The sequence below is a fragment of the Canis lupus genome, chromosome 2, assembly GCF_011100685.1.
Source record: "Canis lupus familiaris isolate Mischka breed German Shepherd chromosome 2, alternate assembly UU_Cfam_GSD_1.0, whole genome shotgun sequence".
Taxonomy (NCBI): domain Eukaryota; kingdom Metazoa; phylum Chordata; class Mammalia; order Carnivora; family Canidae; genus Canis; species Canis lupus.
The window spans coordinates 19,007,811-19,026,929 of NC_049223.1; the positions used below are offsets into that span (position 1 = coordinate 19,007,811).

A 19,119-nucleotide genomic window follows, 5' to 3' on the forward strand; every position below is an offset into this window, starting at 1 on the left:
ACAGGACAACGAGGAGCAACTAACTTCTCGCTTCCCGGGTTCCCAAGTTGAGCGACCACCCTCTCCCCACGGTCCCGCCCCCAGGTTCCCGCTTCCGCCCACAGCTCTCCGCGCTTCGGCGCACAAACTGCGCCTGCGCCGACGCTGGTGCGCGTGCGCCCAGCCCGGTCCTCTCGGAACGACAGCCCCGGGCGCATTCCAGGGGGACGGGCTAACCTCGGGGCGGGACGGGACGGAGCCTCGAGGCCAGGCGGCGGACGTGATTGGCCGGCCGCGGTACACGTTCCTTGTGGGCGGGGCCTCACCCTGGAGCCGCGTCTAGTGAACTGGTCTCCTAATTTGGGAACCGCCAGGCGCGGGCGGGGCGTGGAGCGCAGGGCGGCGGGCTGTGCGCCTGCGCGGAGCTCCGGGACAGGGCGCGGTCCCCGTTCCCGTTCCCGTCCGCGGTCGCTCCGAGCCGGCGCATCTGTTGCTGCTGCAGCGCGCGAGGCGGACGCCTGTGCTTCCCTCGCCCGCCGGGTCGGCGCCGCGCTCCGCGGTGAGTGTGCGGCGTGGCACCCGGGCTCGCCTCCCTGAGCGCCCGGAGCGGTGCGGACGCCCCCCGCCCCCCGCCCCCCGCCCGGGGCCAGCCCGCGCCGAGCCCCCCCAACCCCCGGCCCCCCCCAACCCAACCCCCGCCCCCGGCCGTCGCCCACCTCCTCTGTTGTCGTTTGCTCCAGAACATGTCCAAGTCCCTGAAAAAGTTGGTGGAGGAGAGCCGGGAGAAGAACCAGCCGGAAGTGGACATGAGTGACCGGGGCATCTCCAACATGCTGGACGTCAACGGCCTGTGTAAGTGCGGGGGCCGCGCCCTCCCGGGGCCTGCAGGCTGTGCGCGCTTCCCGGGGAGCCGCCGGCCGCCGGGCTCCACAGCTTCCAGGGCTCTGCACCCCTGCGTGCAACCCTCGCCCGCGGAGAGCTTAGCTCAGAAAGTTTGCAGCCGGGGACCTGGCCCGGCCCGGCTGGAAGACGAGCCTCAGAGCCCGGGGTAGGAGTCACCCAGGCAGTAGCTGGTATTTGAGAAGATTTCCCGCGCAGTTTACTGCACACCCACTCTATTTTAAATCGAAAATCACTTTTGCATCAGGCTTGTTTTCTCCTAATATAGTCACTGACCCTTGAGCAATCGCCACACAGAAGTTCCATGATTAACTCCTCTTATGGCTGCTGGAGTTTGTTAAGCATGTCTCCTCCACTCCTTGCCCTTTCCTGGCTCTTTATTCTTAGTTGAGGCTTTTGTTACCTCCTCGTGCTACTGTGATGTATCCCCTAACTTTTAGCCTCTTGCCTTCAGGTTTGCTGACCCTGTGCTTCAGTCACTGTGTTGCTTTCTAAGGTTATTTTTCTGCAACATATCTTAGCCTGTAACTCACTCCGTTAAGCCAGAGATTGCAAACTCAGATGTCTTTTGGGGCCAGCTGAGGATGGTCATGAACTTCATCGTGGGTATCCCATCTGAAGAGGGGCAGCTGCCGAACCTGCTGCGCACGTGCACACGGTTGTCACCACCTGGGGATGTTGGCCTAGTGTTGCCATAGTTGTTGTTTTCAGGAAGGCAAGAGTTTAGGTTTTTACGTGAAATTTCTTAATTTTTTACACATTGGCAACTAATTCCAGTACTGAAAAGTGCAGGTGAAATAAAACACTTCTTCAGGCCGAGTGTGGCCTCAGTTTGGACCTTCTCCCTTAAACACTTCTGGTTGTTCATTAGCAACAGTGATGCTCCAAGTTCTTTGGCGTGACATGCGGAGCCTTTGTGAATCTGGCCAAAGCCTACCTTAGTTCCTATCTCATCCATGCGTTTGTTCTTCCCGCCATACTGAACGGATTGCCCTTCTTGAACCAGGGCAGTGTCTTTCAGGTCTTTGTGCCTTAGAAGTATTGTTTTCTTCCTCTCTTTTTCCCCCAGATCCTTTTACTTATCTGTCAAGAATCAGCCCAGATGCCATCGCCCGTGTGAAAACTTCTCTTTTCGTGTCAAGCAAATAGTCATCCCCTCCTCTGTGGAGGTGGACATGCCTTGCTTCATGGCTCTGCTTACCCGGGATTGTGATCCGTTCTTAATCCAGATGTCTCTCACCCGCATTGGAGACTGGGGGGGAATGTTGCTGTGCATTACTCATAAATGCCTTCTTGGTAGTGGGCCTGGCATACAGTAGGTGCTCAGAAATGTTGGGTGGATGGAGTTGCTGAGATTCAGACCAGGATGTGACATTGGAGGAGGAGGAGAGATGTTCAGGAGATCCTAAAAGGTGATGCATTGCTTGTTTGGCATGGAGAGAGCAGAGTCAATCAAATTTACTGTGAATCCGTGGTTTGTGCCCAGGACAGATTGGGTTGGGGCTCTTGATGCATCTCTGCAAAAGGAAAGGGGTTAGAAGTCCTAGACAGTTTGCATTCGGTAACCCTTAGGAAGGTTCCTGCCGCGGAGCTTTAGCTTTTGAACCAATTAGCATGTTACCTTCTTGAGATGAGTTGGCCTCTCCCAAGTGGTGATGGCTTCTTGGTGGCAGCAGCAGAGCTGCAGGCTCTGGGGGCTGGGTTGGCAGCCGCCAGCCAGGCTGGATGTGTGCTTGCGCTGCCACTTCTGGCTCTGCCTAGGTCGAGGCGATCATGGGGCGCTCTGCTGTAATGAAGGATGGTGAGCGCAAGCAGGAGGCCTGGCTCCACTGTACTTTTGGCCCCATGGCTGTCTGCTCCTCATCTCTGCAGAGGAACTTCATAGCCTTTGGCTTTGAAGAGAATTCTTTATGTAATATTTATAAGTAAGGATTGTGGCCTGGCTATTTTGGTTCCCTTGCATTATCTCTTTGAAGCCTTGGCTTTTACTGAAGGAGAAAAGATAGCCACTTGCTTCCTGAGAAAGATGTTTCCGGTGTAATAGTAGGTGGTAAAAAGCAAGATCTTTCTTGTGTTCTCCCGGAGAAGTAGCATAAGGAAGAACAAGCCTGCTTCCTGGGTAGTTTGGAGATTGGACCTTCTGCAGCTTCTGTGGTGTGCGTAGACTCAAAGAGTGGCTGCTTTCTGCTGAAATTCCCTCTCTCCTGGACTCCTGGAGCCTGGAAGGTTCCAGGATGCCTTCTGAAGGCCATTCCTCAACTGGGGCTCATTTATTGGTAGTGCACAGAATGCTTACTCTATATATTTTAATATCTCATATGTTGAAATATTTGATGTGATTACATAAACTAGAGCATAAGAATTCCCTCATTTCTTTACTAGTGAAGTTTTAGCTGTAACCATCAGGTTTTGTGTCTTAGTATGAAGGTGAAACGCAGGGAACAGTCCACTTGCATGGATAGAGAATGGTTATCGTGTCTCAAGCTTTCTCTCCATTATCCTTACTTTGTTTAGAGTCTCAAAAGATAAGAATTGAGTTTTGAAAAGAATATTAGAAGTTTTGTTCTTATTCTAAGCACGTGAATGGTCTTTTTGCTTGGGAGAATTGTGTCATATAAATGCAGCGCTTCACTTTCTCTGAGACAGTAAATGGCCTTTAAAAAATGTTTTCAGGAGTTCAGGTACCAGAAGCTTTCAGATGGGGAAACTTCACAGGCTGGAGACAGACATCAGACCGATTCTACAGTTTTCCATCCAGCCCCACCCCAAGGGGCAGAAGAGTACAGTATTTACCAGCGGGGGTAGCTTTAGAGAAGCTGCTTAACCTTTCTGAGCCTCGAGTCCTCATCGTCAAGGGGAAACCTAAGTACCCACTCCGTAGGACTGGGTTAGCGCTAAGGGCATGTCAAGTGCCCAGCACTGTGCCTGCTACAGGGTGGGCATGTCGTGAGCATTAACTTTACTAGGAACATCCAGACACAGCCCGCCCAGTAAGCCTCAGATGTAACCAGTTCCAACAGTTGATGGTCTGGACCAAGGAGAGCATGGTAATGAGACCGGGTCAGGCACTCGTGTCCTGTGTTGGTGTTTTCTGCGGTGGCTTAATGGATCCTGGCACGTTTGGCCCTTTGGCCTAGGATTCCTAAAGGTGTAGATTGCTGTAGCTTTGACATTAACCCCTCACTTTATTTTCTTTCCTATTTTTTCCCCCGACACGGCATGACATCTGCCCACACGTTCTCCTTAACGGTTCCAAGAGTGATGGTAGCAATTTTGTTCTCCTTATTGAAGCGATCTCACGGCGGAACTGTGCCACGCTGCAGCTGTCCTCACCTGGGTGATAAAGCTGCTTCTGAAGGGTCTTGTAATCAGCTTCTGTGGGAGCCCAGAATCCCATTAGTAGCCAGGGAGACTTTTTTCATTTCTTTTATTTAAGTCTTTTGTGACTTTTTTTTTTTTTTTTTTTATCTCTTCAAGTTTATTGCTCTCTGGATAGTCAAACCTTTATCAGTCTTTTTTCCCCCCTCAGGTTGGACTAAAATATCTTTCAGATAAATTATAAAAAAAGGAAAAATAAACTACCTTTGAGGCAGCAGTCCTTCTAAAGGACCGGGCAAAATAATCAACAGATGTAATCACGGGTTTTCTGAAAGGGCTGTTTCAAAAGGCCTGTTCAACCTGCAAGTCGTCATCCTGTTAGGAATATATATATATGTATATGTATGTGTGTGTGTGTATATATATATGGGAATTTTTATCAAGATAGACTGTCTTTGAGGAAAGATAAAGGAGCTGCAAGACCCTGTCATGTTGGTGCTGATCTTTAGTAAGACCTTTCCTTTTTTATTTTCCTAAGTTGCACGGATATGCCTGCTTTTGTGCTTTTGAACCTGTAGTATTACCTTGGCCCAGGAAGTGCTTTCTCCTTTCCTCCCCAGACAGCCTCCTCCACCCTTTGTGAATTAGTGGCTGTTGAAGGATGGAATGGCTTACCCAGCCAGGGCTCCGTTCTTGTGTCCCCTCCTCTGAGAAGCTCCCCCAGTGCTAACTGTAACCCACCATCCCATGCAGCCTGGTTTAAGTATCTTTTCGGGAGTGGTGTGCGCGCCTCTGTTCCCTCTGTGCTTGGTACAGTGCTTGGAGAACGTTCACTGAAGGAGGATTGCTTGCACTTAGGAGTTGTGGGGAGCTAGGGTGGGAGGCATAGTGGAGAGGATTCCCCCGACCCCACTTCACGGATGCACCCCACCTCCGCAGAGGGAAGGCCCATGACAATCAGGAACATGATACAAACTGCTCCGCGTTCTAGTTTTGATTTTAGGGCCGTATAAACACTGAAAATGTCTCATCCAGATAGGAAATAAAAATAAGAATTGCTGTGCCCCCTTTGGTGTGACTGAACTACTAAATGAGCTTTTATTGTTTTTTTAGTCATTTGACATTTCAGCCATGATAGGACATCTCAGCCATGGCCTCTTTTTTTGTAAGCAGCCTTTTTTTTTTTTTTTTTTAACTAGGTATGTAACCTTGGGCCGGTCACTTAACTTTTCAGTGCCTTCTGGTTCTCATCTATAAACTGGCAATGATAAATTTATCTGTCAGGCAGCTAGTATGGCATCTGGCATGTCTCAGTCCGCTTGGGCTGCTGTAACAACCATAGACCGGGTGGCTGATAAGCAACAGAAATGTATTCCTTATTGTTCTGGAGGCTAGAAGTCCAAGATCCAAGCACAGGCAGATTCAGTGTTTGGTGAGGATTTGCTTCCTTGCTCATGGACCACCGTGTCCTCAGTGTCTTCACAGGGTGAAAGCGGTAAGGGACCCTGCTCAGGTGTCTTTTATAAGGACGCTAATCCCATTCCCTGTCCCATTCCCTTATGACCTAGTCACCCCCAAGGGCCCCACCTCATACCATCCCAGATGGGTGGTAGGTTTCAATATATGAATTTTAGGGGGACACAAACTTTCAGTACCATGGCACATATTATTAGTCTTAATATACACTATTACTTGTGTTTTAAAAATCTGTTTTATCAGGACGCCTGGGTGGCTCAGTGGTTGCACATCTGCTTTTAGCTCAGGGTGTGATCCCAGGGTCCTGGGATCAAGTCCTGCATTAGGCTTCCTGCAGGGAGCCTGCTTCTCCCTCTGCCTACGTCTCTGCCTCTCTCTCTCTGTGTCTCTCATGAATAAATAAATAAAATCTTTAAATAAAAATAAAAATCTGTTTTATCTGTGTAAAAAAATGCAAAACAGGATCTCTTTAATTTTTAGAATTCTTGGTAATGCTGCTTCTCCAGTGGCCTTTGCCTGCTCTCTCTCTATTTCATTATGTCTGGGTACCCAGCTCTTCATTCCTCACCTCATTGAGGATCCCTGGGAAGTTAGAAGGGCATGTCTGGCGTGACAGGGCCAGGAGGAAGAACAGGGGCCTCACGTGGCAAATTCTGAGCCCTGGACAATGCGGGAGGTGGCTGGGACATTTCATAGGATTTTAGTTGTATGCTTGTGGCTGTTGAGAAGGACAGCCATTAAAAAATGTTGGCCAGGGGATCCTTGGGTGGCTCAGTGGTTTAGCACCTGCCTTTGGCCCAGGGCATGATCCTGGAGTCCCGGGATTGAGTCCCACATCGGGCTCCTTGCGTGGAGCCTGCTTCTCCCTCTGCCTGTGTCTCTGCCTCTCTCTCTCTCTCCCTCCCTCTCTCTCTCCCTCCCTCTCTCTCTCTCTCTCTCTGTCTCTTATGAATAAATAAATAAAATCTTAAAAAAAATGTTGGACATTTTTCAGTTATTAAGTAAAATACCATATATCCTCCAAAAGCTATTTGTTGTAATTATTATCATTTGTTTTCAGGATGAGTGCTGTCCAAGCCAAGTTTCTTTGGGAGTTTCCTACATACTGAATCTTTAGATTGTCCATTGATAAATTAGTATTTGCTATGTTAAGAAAACCTATAAGCTGTCTAATGAATCTGAAGTCGTTAGATTTTTATCATCAGAAACTGTAACACCCACTGCTTTGCCATTTACCCAGCTCTTAATTGTGGTAATCAGTGCTAGAATTGGTATGGATATTATGGATAATAATCCTGCCACCTCTTTCTGTAAATTTACATAAAGCTGGTTCAAAGAAATTTGAACTAGATATATGAAATCTACTATTACCAAGAAAAAGCTAGGGATGATTTCTTTGCATCACCTTCGCTTCCTTGAATAGCAGGTTTGCACGGGTTGGTTTATTTTTTAATTTTTTTAAAAGCAAAAGAACATAAAGGTGTTTGTGAGGAGCAGTCTGTATAGGTCAGGTGCCTGGCCGGCAGGGGTCGGTGTTGAGCCCGTGTGGTTTGCTCGGAGCTTCCCCGGGAGCCTGCACACCCCATCCCGCCCCGCTCTCCCCTCTGCGGCTGCCTGGGTGGTTTTGCTTCCTTTCTCCTCAGGCTCCTCCTTTGGGTGCAGATACCCTGTTTTATGGTACTTCGTGCATGAAGCTCACAAAGACACCTCACCTTTAGGGGTGCCTGGATGGCTCAGAGGCTGAGCATCTGCCTTTGGCTCAGGGCCTGATCCCAGGTCCCCGGATCGAGTCTTGCATTGGGCTCCCCGCAGGGAGCTGCTTCTCCCTCTGCCTGGACTCTCTCTCTCTCTGTCTCTCATGAATAAATAAAGAAAATCTTAAGAAGAAAGAAAAGAAAAGAAACCTCACCTTTGTTAGGTTCTGTCTGGTTCAGAGTATCTTTAACGTTGGCCTGTATTTTGGGTGTGAGGTGTTGGGGAGGCCAGGAAGACACGCAAGGGTAAAGCACTCTCTGCCTTATTAGTGGGCTGGGGGCTTCCTACAAAATACCACAGCGGGGGGTGGGGAGGTGGCCTAGGCGTTTACTTCTCCCAGCTGGGGCAGGCCTGGTCCCCGGGCCCCCTCCCCGGCTTGCAGCCCGTGGGCCTTCCCCGGGGCTCCACTCCCCTCTTCTCAGAGGGATGCCAGTTGCTTGGACCACAGTCCACTCTAAGGGCCTCATTTTAACTCCCCCCCCCCCCCTTAGAAGTCTTGTCCCCGCACACAGTCACATTCTGAGAAGCCGGGGGTTAGGGCTTCTGCATACAGATTATAGGGGCCCGCAGTTCAGCTCTTAACACCTGCCTGAGAGGTTCTGAAGGATACACGGGCGAGTGTGTGTCTGCCCCACGGGTGCTTGTGCTTTTGTGATATGACTGTCTGATGTAGCCGATCACTGTCCGTGTTTTACAGATGGGAAAGCAGAAAGTTCCCTAGAGCCCCAGGGCCCCACAGTTAGCTCAGGAGCTAGTTCAGGGGTTCACATTGAAGTCTGTTTGAGGCTTCTTTTCTGTAACCGGGTGCCACGTCGGTTTGTACTCCTAGGGTGCAGCAAGGGGCTGGCTCCCCTGGTAAAGAGTGGTGGTTTTCTTTCGGGGCTGCCTGGGGCCACGGGCCTGACCTCAAGGCCTTCAGTTTGAGGGTTCTTTACAAACCCTGTGCCAAGCAAATAATCGTGTCATTCAGCCAGCCCTGCCAGCTTGGAAACAGGTTTATCATACTGTTGCAGAACTTCTTAATGATTGAAGAAAGCACTAGAAGCGGCTTACTGTTTTACCTGGTCAGTGTGACCCTCCCCCTTTCTTTATGGTTTTCTGAAAAACCATTAATCATAACTGAATTTAATGATAAGCTGTAAGATCTTTTTATACTGTGTACAAGTTCATTTTTTCTGTCCTCAAACAGAGCATTAGCTTAAAATACTTTAAAGTATGGTGCGGGAGAGATTGTGTTGGGGGGAAACATTGGTTCTCATAATAGAATAAACCTGAATTACATGAAATGTTAACTTTAGTTATGATCTATCTGTACTTCAGAAAGAACCTTTACATTTACTATATTTCTCTTCCTATCTGTTAATTATTTCTCTGAAGTCAGAATAGTTTATAATTTTATAGCTAAACGGAGTCAGATGAAAGACAAACATAACACCAGGTAATTGGGAAGGGGTCTTGGCCTCGCAGACCAGAGGATGGTAATATGCTTTGCAACCACAGTACACGAAGGATTGTTTTGCAAATGTTCATATGTAAATTGATTTTTTTTCAGAGCTGTAAATATTTAGGCCCTCAGGTTATGAAGAAGATACCTATTTAACCTGTTATATGTTTGTATCCTTCCAATTGGTCATTCTTTATTAGAAGCATTAAAAATAATAATATAATTAAAATATGCTGTATGTACATAGCATATTAATACACACACAGATGCACAAACACATTCCTTATTGTGTGCCAGGTTATTGTACTAAGCTTTCCTTGTGGATTATTTTTTTTTAAAGATTATTTTATTTTGGAGGGAGACAGCATGTGCAAGCAGGGGAGGGGCAGCAGGAGAGGGGGAGAGGTAATCTCAAGCAGATTTACCACCGAGCATGGATCCCACAGTTTTGTTATGATTGTTGTCATCATCCTCATTGTACAGTTTATAGCTGAACTTAAGTTAACTGGCTTCCAGTCACACAACTAATAAGAAACAGAGCCAGGATTTGAACTGAGGCAGTCAGACTTTAGGAACTCTGTTCTTAGCTTGTGCTGTCTTGCCCCATGTCTCTAACATTTTTGATGGGCACATGTACAGACAAAGATGAAACAGCTAATTCAGCAAGAGTACACTGAGTGACTACTGACAGTGTTGTTTGTGGTTTTTAGGACTTTTTAAATGGACAGGGCTAAGAAAACCATGTTTTTAAAGATAAAATATCTAATGAGTTCCAGTTCAAATATAGGAACGCAAGGCTTCTCCTTCTTCCACATTACATGTCTGTTGCCTTTCTTCCATGCTGAGATCCTGGTTCTCAGGAATACAGAAAATGATGGAACTAGAATATCTTAGGGTTTCTGATTGACACAGTTGTCAATCCTAAGATTACCACGGATACTGCTGAAAACCGTTGTTTTGTGTATATGCTTGTCCCTTTCCATTTTTGTTTTTATTAGACTATTTCTTAGGGCAGTCTCCCCTATCATTAACATCTAGCATAAATGTGGTGCTTTATTAAAATTGATGGACCAGTGTCCATATTTATATTAACTGTAGTCCATAGTTTTCTCCGTGTTATAACATTCTATGGGTTTTAACAAATGTATCATGTCATACACGATGGTTTCACTGCCCTAAATATCCCCTGTGCTCTACTTATTTCTCTCTCTCCCTCATTACCTCCCTGCAAACTCTAGGCAACCACTGAAATTTTATGTCTCTGTGTTTTTGTTTTTTTTCCAGAATGTTATACAGTTGAAATCAGAAAGTATGTAATCTTTACAGAAAGCCTTCTTTCCCTCAACGATGTACATTTAAGGTTCCTCTGTGTCTTTTCTTGGCTTGATGGCTCATATCTTTTTATTATCTAAAAAAAAATTGAGTATAGTTGACATACAATGTTATGTTAGTTTCAGGTGTACACCATGGTGATGCAACTTCTGTGTTCCTTACGCTGTGCTCACCACAAGCATAGCTACCGTCTGTCACCATACACCACTCTTAGGGTATCATGGACTATATTCTCTGTGCTGTACTTTTATTAATTAATTTTATTAATGTTTACTTAATTAATTTTATTAATGTTTACCTTCCTCTGTTCACGTAAGCAATAAACTTAAAAGTTTCTTTCTTTCTTTCTTTCTTTCTTTCTTTCTTTCTTTCTTTCTTTCTTTCTTGAGAGTGGGAATGGGGTGGGGGAGGGGCAAAGGGCGATAGAGAGACACACACACACACACACACACACACACACACACGACACACACACACAATCTTAAGCAGGCTGCACAATCAGCACAGAGCCCGATGTGGGGCTCGATCTCATGACCCTAAGATCATGACCTGAGCCAAAATCAAGAGTCGATGTTCAAGCGACTGAGTCCCCGTCTCCCCCCCCCCCCCGCCCCCCCACCGGTGACCACCCCCTGTACTGTATCTTTTATCCCTGTGACTTTATTCCATAACTGAGAGGCTGTATCTCCCACTCCCCTGCCCTCTGGCAACTGTCAGTTTATTCTCTGTATTTATAGGACTGATCTGCTTTTTGGTTTTTATTCATTTGTTTTTTACATCTCTTTGTATTATTGGATAATGGTCCATTGTCTACATGTGCCACAGTTTACTTATCTGTTCACCCACTGAGGGGCATCTTGGTTGTTCCAAGTCTGGGCAGTAATGAATAAAGCTGCTCTAAACATCCATGTACAGATTTTCATGTGTTTATAGTTTTTTAAGTCGTTTGGGTAAATACCAAGGAAGTTGTTCCATCATATGGGAAGAAAGGGTATATTTAGTTTAATAAGAAACTGTGACAAGGTGTTTTCCGAGGTGGCTATACCAGTTTGTGTTCCCTCAAGTGATGTGTGAGAGTTTTTTTCTGTTTCTCCTTGCCAGAATTTGGTGATGTCAGTGATGTGGATTTTAACCATTCTAATAAGTGTGTAGTTTTAATTTCTGATACCGTAATGGCATCTGTTGTAGACAGTATGCGTATTTGCCATTTGTATATCTTCTTCAGTGAGGTGTCTGTTAAGTTCTTTGGCCCTTTTTTTAATTGGGTTGTTGTTGTTGAATTTTAAAAGTCATTTGTGTATATTAGATAAGAGTCTTAGATATTTATTTTGTGAGACTTTGGTCCCAGTCTGTGGCTTTCCTTTTCATTTTCTTACCATTATGTTTCACAAAGGAGAAGTTCTAAATTTCAGTGAAGTCTAGCTACCTTTTTGTTTTTGGATAGTGAGTTTAGCATTGTATCTAAAAAGCCATTTCCAAATCCAGGGCCACCTTGATTTTCTCCTGTGTTGTATTCTAGGAGTCTTAAGGTTTTGCACTTTACATTTAGATCTGTGATACATTTCGAGTTAACTTTTGTGAAGGTTTAAGTTCTGCGGCTAGATTCCTTTTGATTTTTGCATATGAATGTCTAGTTCTTCAAGCACAGGTGGAAAAAGGATACTTTTTTCCCCACTGAATTGCCTTTACTCCTTTGTGAAAGGTTGGTTGACTGTATTTGTGTGGATCTGTTTCTGGGCACTCTTTTGCTCCATTGATCCATCTGTTCTTTCACCAGTACCACACTGTCTTTTTTTTTTTTTTTTTCTTTTCCACATTGTCTTTATTGCAGTGACTTTATAATACATTTTGAAGTTGGGGAGTGTCAATTTTCTGAGCTTGTTTTTCTTCTTCTGTATTTTATTGGCTATTCTGGGTCTTTTGTCTTTCTACAAACTTCAGTTGATTTATATCCACAGAATAAACTTGCGGTGATTTTAATTGGGATTACATTGCATCTGTAGATTGGGGATATAGAGTTCTTCATAGTCCTTTATTATTCCTTTTAACATTAATGGGATCAGTAGTGATGACCTTCCTTTAATTTCTGATATTAGTAATTTGTGCTTCTGTGTCTTTTTTCTTTTTTTCCTGGCCAACTTGGCTGGAGGTTTATCAACTATTGATCTTTCAACTCTTGGTCCCAGTGATTTTATCTATTGATGTTGTGTTTTCAGTTTCTTGGTTCCTGCTCTAGTATGTATGTGTATGTATGTATGTATTTATTATCTCTTTTCTTCTGTTTGCTTGGGATTTAATTTGTGCTCCTTTTTCTAGTTTCCTAAAATGGAAGCTTAGATTACTTGTTTTAGATGTTCATTCTTTTCTGATATATGCATCAATGCCATAAGCTTCCCAGTAAGTGCTGCTTTTGGTGGATTCCACATGTTTTACTAGTAGTTCATTTTCATTTGTTCAAAATACTCTAAATTTCCCCTGAGATTTCTTCTTTGACCCATGTGTTATTTAGAAGTATGTTGTTAATCTCCACATATTTTAGGATTTTCTGGGTATTTTTCTATTACCATTTTTTTAGTTCAACTTCATTGTGGTCCAAGAGCATACATCATATGATTTCTGTTTTTGTGTTTTTTTGATGTGTGTGTGTGTGTAGGGTTGATTGTTTTTTGTTTTTCCTTTCTCATTTTATTTATTTATTTATTTATTTATTTATTTATTTATTTATAAAGATTTTTATTTATTTATTCATGAGAGACAGAGAGAGAGAGAGAGAGAGAGAGGCAGAGTCACAGGCAGAGGGAGAAACAGGCTCCATGCAGGGAGCCCGACGTGGGACTCAATCCCGGGTCTCCAGGATCAGGCCCTAGGCTGGAGACAGCGCTAAACTGCTGAGCCACCCAGGCTGCCCTCTGTTTTATTTTTTAATTTTATTTTATTAAGTAGGGTTCAGGCCCAGCATGGAGCCCAACTTGGGGCTTGAACTAATAACCCAGAACTCGAGACCCAATTTGAAGCCAAGAACCAGACCCTTATCTGACTAACCCAGATGACCGTGATTTCTTGTTACTTAAAATTTTTAAGAAAGATTTATTTAGAGCACGTGAGCTTGAGTTGGGGAAGGGGGCAGAGGGAGAGAGAATCTGAGAATCCTCAAGCAGACTCCCTGCTGAGTGCAGAGCCCAACACAGGGCTTGATCCCAGGACCCTGAGTGTCCTGAGCCAAAGCTAAGAGCCAGCTGCTTACCTGACTGAGCCAATGAGGTGCCTCTCTCCTTTTTTTGTTAAGGTGTGTTGTATGCTCCAGAAAGGGGTCTGTTGTGGTATATGTTCCATGTGAGCCTAAGAAGAATGTGTATTCTCTTGATGTATTCTGATGATGAAGTATTCTACAAATGTCAGGGAGGGTTGATCGATGTTGCTTAGTGTTTCTGCCTGTTGGACCTGTCAGTTACTGATTTGTCCATGTACCATAGTTGATTCTCCTGTTTCTCCTTGCAGCTCTGTTAGCTTTTACATTATGCATTTTGATGCTCTGTTGTTGGATGCATGCACAATACACTTTAGGTTCCTTCATGTTGTCTCAAATGACATAACATCATCCTTTTTTATGGCTGTGTAATGATTCATGGGTGTAGGTGTATATGTGTGTGTGTGCGTGTGTGTGTTCTACATCCATTTGTCTATTGATGGGCACTTGGACTGCTTCCATATCTTGACTATTGTAAATAATGCTGCAGTAAACATAGGGGTGCATATATCTTTTTAAGTTAGTGAATAGTATCCTCATTCCTCTTTTGTCACTTAGTATATTGCTGTCATTCATTTTATATATCCATAAGCAATAATCAACCAATACATTGCTGTAATTATAAACAAACTGTTAAAATTAGTCAAGTACCTTGTAAGTGTTCCTACCAGTTGCTGTCTCTAGTGGCTGTTTCTGCTGCTGGGAAGCTGTGATTCTTGACCACCTGTCTCTGCAGTTTTCCATATGGTGGTTTGCCCTCTGACCTCAGTTCTCTAATGTATTGAAGAAGGGTCGCTTCTTTTCTGTTTAATCAGTGCTTTTCTTGTTGTGAAGATGGAAGTGATGACTTCCAAGTTCTTTATGTGCTGGACTGGATACAGATACAACCAGATACAACTCTTATAATAATTCTTAATAATACAACTCTTATTATAATTCTTATAATATGGCTCCCTATTTTTAAATTCATGGGCATATCTGAACTTTTAGTGCATATATCCATTATTATACACTCTTTGTTAAACTGTCATCTGCCCTTAGGTATACAGATACCTAGGTATTTTATACTTGTATACATTTACACCACTTCTCAGGCCAGTCTGTCTTGCTATTTTGATTGTCTGAGCCTCATCTCCCATAGATTTTATAGGAAGGGCCAAAAAATGAATATTTCCAGGGCATTTTGCCTGTTCATGATAGATAAATGTTTGTATCCTTCTTACTTAAAGGTAAGTTAAATTGGATATTAAGACTCACAGTTTCTTTACTGGAGGGTTTTTTTTTGTGTGTGTGTGTGTGTTTCTGTTTTGTTTTTGTTTGTTAAGATTTTATTTAGTTGAGAGAGAGAGAGAGAGAGCAAACACACAAGCAGTGGGGAGGAGCAGAGGGAGAAGCAGGGAGCCTGATTGCGGGCTTGATCCCATGACTCTGGGATCATGACCTCATTGAGCCAAAGGCAGACCCTCCACTGACTGAGCCACTTCAGGAGCTCCTTTCCTGAAGTATTTCAAATGCATTCTGTTTTCTAGCATAAACTATTACTGTCCAAAAGTCTGATGATAACCTCATTTTATTTCCTATGTAAATAATAGCTCCTTTTTTCCAAGATGCTGAAAAGAATTTTTATTTCTCCTGTAAGTCCAGTAATTTTATTTATACCCTATTATGGGTCTTCGTGGGTTATTTCCCAGGTATATGGTGTGTTCTTTATATTTGCACTTTGGAAGTTTTAATCTTTTTATTTCAGGGATTTTTTTTTCAAATCATGGTTTTTAATATATATTTATTTATATTTTCCTTTTGTGTTTTCTTCTTTAGGCTTTTTTCATGTGTGTTGATCTTGCCTATTTTTAGTGTTTATTATTTTCTCTCAGATCCTCTTTATCTCTTTGTTTTTGGAAATTTCCACTTTACTTTCTATTTCTTATAAGCTGTTACCTGTTTTATTTGTTCTTATGTGCCTTTGAATTTCTTCTTTTTAGAGCTCTTCATTTTAATTTAATTTTAATTGAAGTATATAGATATACAATATTAGTTTCAAGTGTACAACATAGTGATTCAACATCTATGTGTATTTCAAAATGATCATGGTAAGTCTAGTTACCATCTGTCATCATACAAAACTGTTACAATCTTACTGACTATATTGTCTATGCTGCACTTTACATCCTTGTGACTTATTTATTTTATAACTGAAAGTTTACACCCTTACTTCCCTTTTTTTTTTTTAAGATTCATGCCATAAGTTTATTTACAAACATGATGAGTATGTTGAATTCAAGAGTTTGATCCATTTTTCAGAGACTGCACCTCTTAAAATGTTCCTTTTCACATCTGTTTAGTGGATCAATTAAAACATCCTTATTTCTTAAGCAGTTGGTGTCTTACTATAAAAAAAGGTGCAGCAAATCCAGATCCAAAATACAAAGTCATCATAAGTAGTAGCCTCCACTTGTTTTCCACTGAAAATGGCAAATTCTTTCCAGGGCCCTCCTCATAGTGGCTCCTACAGACCACAGAGGTCGTGAACATCCGGATGCTCTGTCCCAACATAGCTCCGCTGAAGGTCCTGCGAGGGACCATTATTGAAGGTCAATAATGCCCATCAGGCAACCACCAATTTGTTCTCTGTATTCGTAACAAGTTTGTTTCTGTTCTGTTGGTTCATTTGTTTCTTAGATTTCATATTTGCAATTGTATGGTATTTAGCCTTCTCTGTCTGACTGATACCCCCCCTTAGCATAATATCCTCTAGGCTCATCCATGTTGACGTAAATGGCACAATTTCATTTTTTTTTTTTAAATTTCATTTTTTAAAAAAATTTTATTGAGAGAGCGAGCGAGCATGAGTTGAGGAAGGGGCAGAGAGAGGAGAAGCCAACTCTCCTGCTAAGCAGGGAACCTGACGTGGGGTTTGATCCCAGGACCCCAGGATCATGACCTGAGCTGACGGCAGATACTTAATCAACTGAGCCACACAGACACCCCTAAAATTCATTTTCTTTATGGCTGAATAATATTCTCTTATATATATTTAGGTCACATCTTCTTTACCATACAATTGCAAATTTATCTGTTGGACACTTAGGTTGCTTTCAAGTCTTGTCTGTTGCACATAATGCTATAATAAACATGGGGGTGCATATAGCTTAGTGTTTTAGTTTTTGTTTGGGTAAATACCTGGAATTGGAATTGCTGGGTCATATGATATTTCTATTTTTTATTTTTTGAGAAATTCCTGTACACTTTACTGTAGCAGCTGCATCGGTTTACATTCCCACGGACAGTGAAAGGGGGGTTCTCTTTCCTCCACATCCTTGCCTTGCTGTTTTTTTTGTCTTCTTGATACTAGCCATTCTGTCAGTTGTGAGGTGATACTTCATTATGGTTTTCATTTGCTTTTCTCTAATGATCGGTAATGTTGAGCATCTTCTCATATGTCTGTTTGCTATCCATATGTCTTATTTGGTGAAAGGTCTATTGTGGACCTCTATCCATTTTTTAAACAGATTGTTTTTAGTATTGAGTTGTAGGAGTTCTCTAATTTGGATATTAACCCTGTATTGAATATATCATTTGTAAATATCTTCTTCCATTCAGTAGCTTACCTTTTTGTTTTGTTGTTTTGTTGATGGCTTCCTTCTTTCTGCAAAAGCCTTTTAGTTTGATGTAGTCCCAATAGCTTATTGTTGCTTTCATTGCCTTTGCCTAGGAAGAAAGATCCAGAAGTTGACCGTGTTTTATTTTAGGAGTTTTATGGTTTCATGTCTTATATGTAGGCCTTTAATCTATTTTGAATCTATCTTTTATATGGTAAAAAAGTGGTTCAGTTTAATTTTTTTGCATGTAGTTCAGTTTTTCCTAATAGCAGTTATTGAAAAGACTGTCTTCCTCGTTGTATATTCTTGTCTACTTCATTGTAAATTATTTGACCATAGAAGCATAAGTTTATTCCTTGGCTTTCTGTTCTGTTTCATTGCTCGTTGTGTCTGTTTTCATGCCAGGACCATTCTGTTTTGATCACTATAGCTTTGTAACATAGTGTGAGATCTGGGAGAATGATGACTCCAGCCCTGTTTCTCCTTTTCACGATTGCTTTGGCTCTTTGAAGCCTTTTGTGGCGCCACACAAATTTTTGGATTCTTTGTTTTAGTTCTGATAAAAATGCTATTCTATTTTCATATGGAGTGCATTTGAATGTGTAGATTACCTTGGGTAGAATGGACATTTTAACAATATTCTTCCAGTGCATGAACAGGGTCTATTGTTCCATTTATTTGTATTCATTGACGCCTTATAGTTTTTGGAGTACAGGTCTTTCAGCTTCTTGGTGAAATTTATTTCTATGTATTCTGTTTGATGGAATTATAAATGGGATTGCTTTTAAAATTTCGGTTTCTGATCATTATCAGTGTATAGAAATGTAACAGATATATGTATATTAATTTTGTATTCTGCAGCATTGCTAAACCTATTTATTCTAATAGTTTTTTTGGTGTAGTCTTTAGAGTTCTCTATGTTGTGTTATCTGCAAGTAGTGACAGTTTTACTTTTTCTTCACCAAATTTGAATGCCCTTTGTTTTTTCTTACATGATTACTGTAGCTAGGACTTTCCAATACTATGTTAAATAAAAGTGATGAGAGTGGGCATCTTTGTCTTGCTCCAGATCTTTGAAGAAAAGCTTTCAGATTTTCACCTTTGAGTATGATGTTATCTGTGGATTTGTCATATTTGGCCTCTGTTATGCCTTTATTTCCATTTTGTTGAGTTTTTATCATGAATGGGTGTTGAATTTTGGTAAATGAGTTTTCTTCCTCTGTTGAGATGATAGGATTTTTATCCTTTGTTTTGTTATTGTATATCAATTAATTTGCAAATAATGAGCCATCCTTGCATGGCTGGAATAAATCTCACTTGATCATTGTGTACAATTTATTTATTGTATTTTGAATTTGGTTTAGTAACACTTTGTTGGGAATTTTGGATCTATGTTCACCAGTTATTGGTACTGATTTCCTTTTTCTGTAGTGTCTTTGGTTTGGTTACGGGAATATTGGCTTTGTAAAGTGAACTTGCAACCATTTCTTCTCTCTCTCTCTTTTTTTTGGGGGGGGGGGAATAGTTTGAGATGGATAGCTACTAACTCTTCTTTAAATAAATGTTTGGTAGAATTTTCCTGAGAAGCTCTTTGTTCCTAAACTTTTGTTTTTGGGAGTTTTTTTGATTACCAATACGATTTTCTTATGAGTTATTGGTTTATTTAGATTTTCTATTTTTTTAAATCAAGTCTTTGAATATTGTATAGTTCTAGGAATTTATGCATTTCTTCTATGATGATTAATTTGTGGGCATATATCAGTTCATAGTAGACTTTTATAATCCTTTGTATTTCTATGATGTTGGTTTTAACTTTTCTCACTTCTGATTTTATTTATTTGGGGCCTCTCTTTTTTTCTTTGTTCTTTTTTGACTCTGGGAAAAGGTTTAACAGATTTTTTTAATCTTTTCAAAAACCAGCTCTTAGATATACTCATCTTTTCTATTTTTTTTCTTCCTATTTCCTTTATTTCCACTCTGGCCTTTATAATTTTCTTCCTTCCATTAACTTTGGGCTTTGTTGTTTGTTCTTCTAGTTCCTTTAGGTGTAAGGTTAGATTGTTTATTTG

At 42.2% G+C, this 19,119-nt stretch overlaps 1 protein-coding gene across 6 annotated transcripts in view; it reads left to right on the top strand.

The window, feature by feature from the left end:
• The first annotated feature begins 378 nt into the window (after positions 1–378).
• Positions 379–19,119, top strand: part of RSU1 (Ras suppressor protein 1) — a 249,259-nt gene continuing 230,518 nt past the window's right edge. For 4 of the 6 annotated variants that reach the window (XR_005355280.1, XM_038530008.1, XM_038530006.1 and 1 more), the window contains exons 1-2: positions 379–538; positions 720–831. Coding sequence is in view for 5 of the 6 variants with exons in the window: in XM_038530008.1 (XP_038385936.1) it covers positions 723–831 (109 nt within the window). In the remaining variant the exon portion in view is untranslated. Of the gene's footprint in view, positions 539–719; positions 832–15,972; positions 16,043–19,119 lie in introns of those variants that run through there. The other 2 variants (XM_038530005.1, XM_038530007.1) reach the window with 2 other exon arrangements.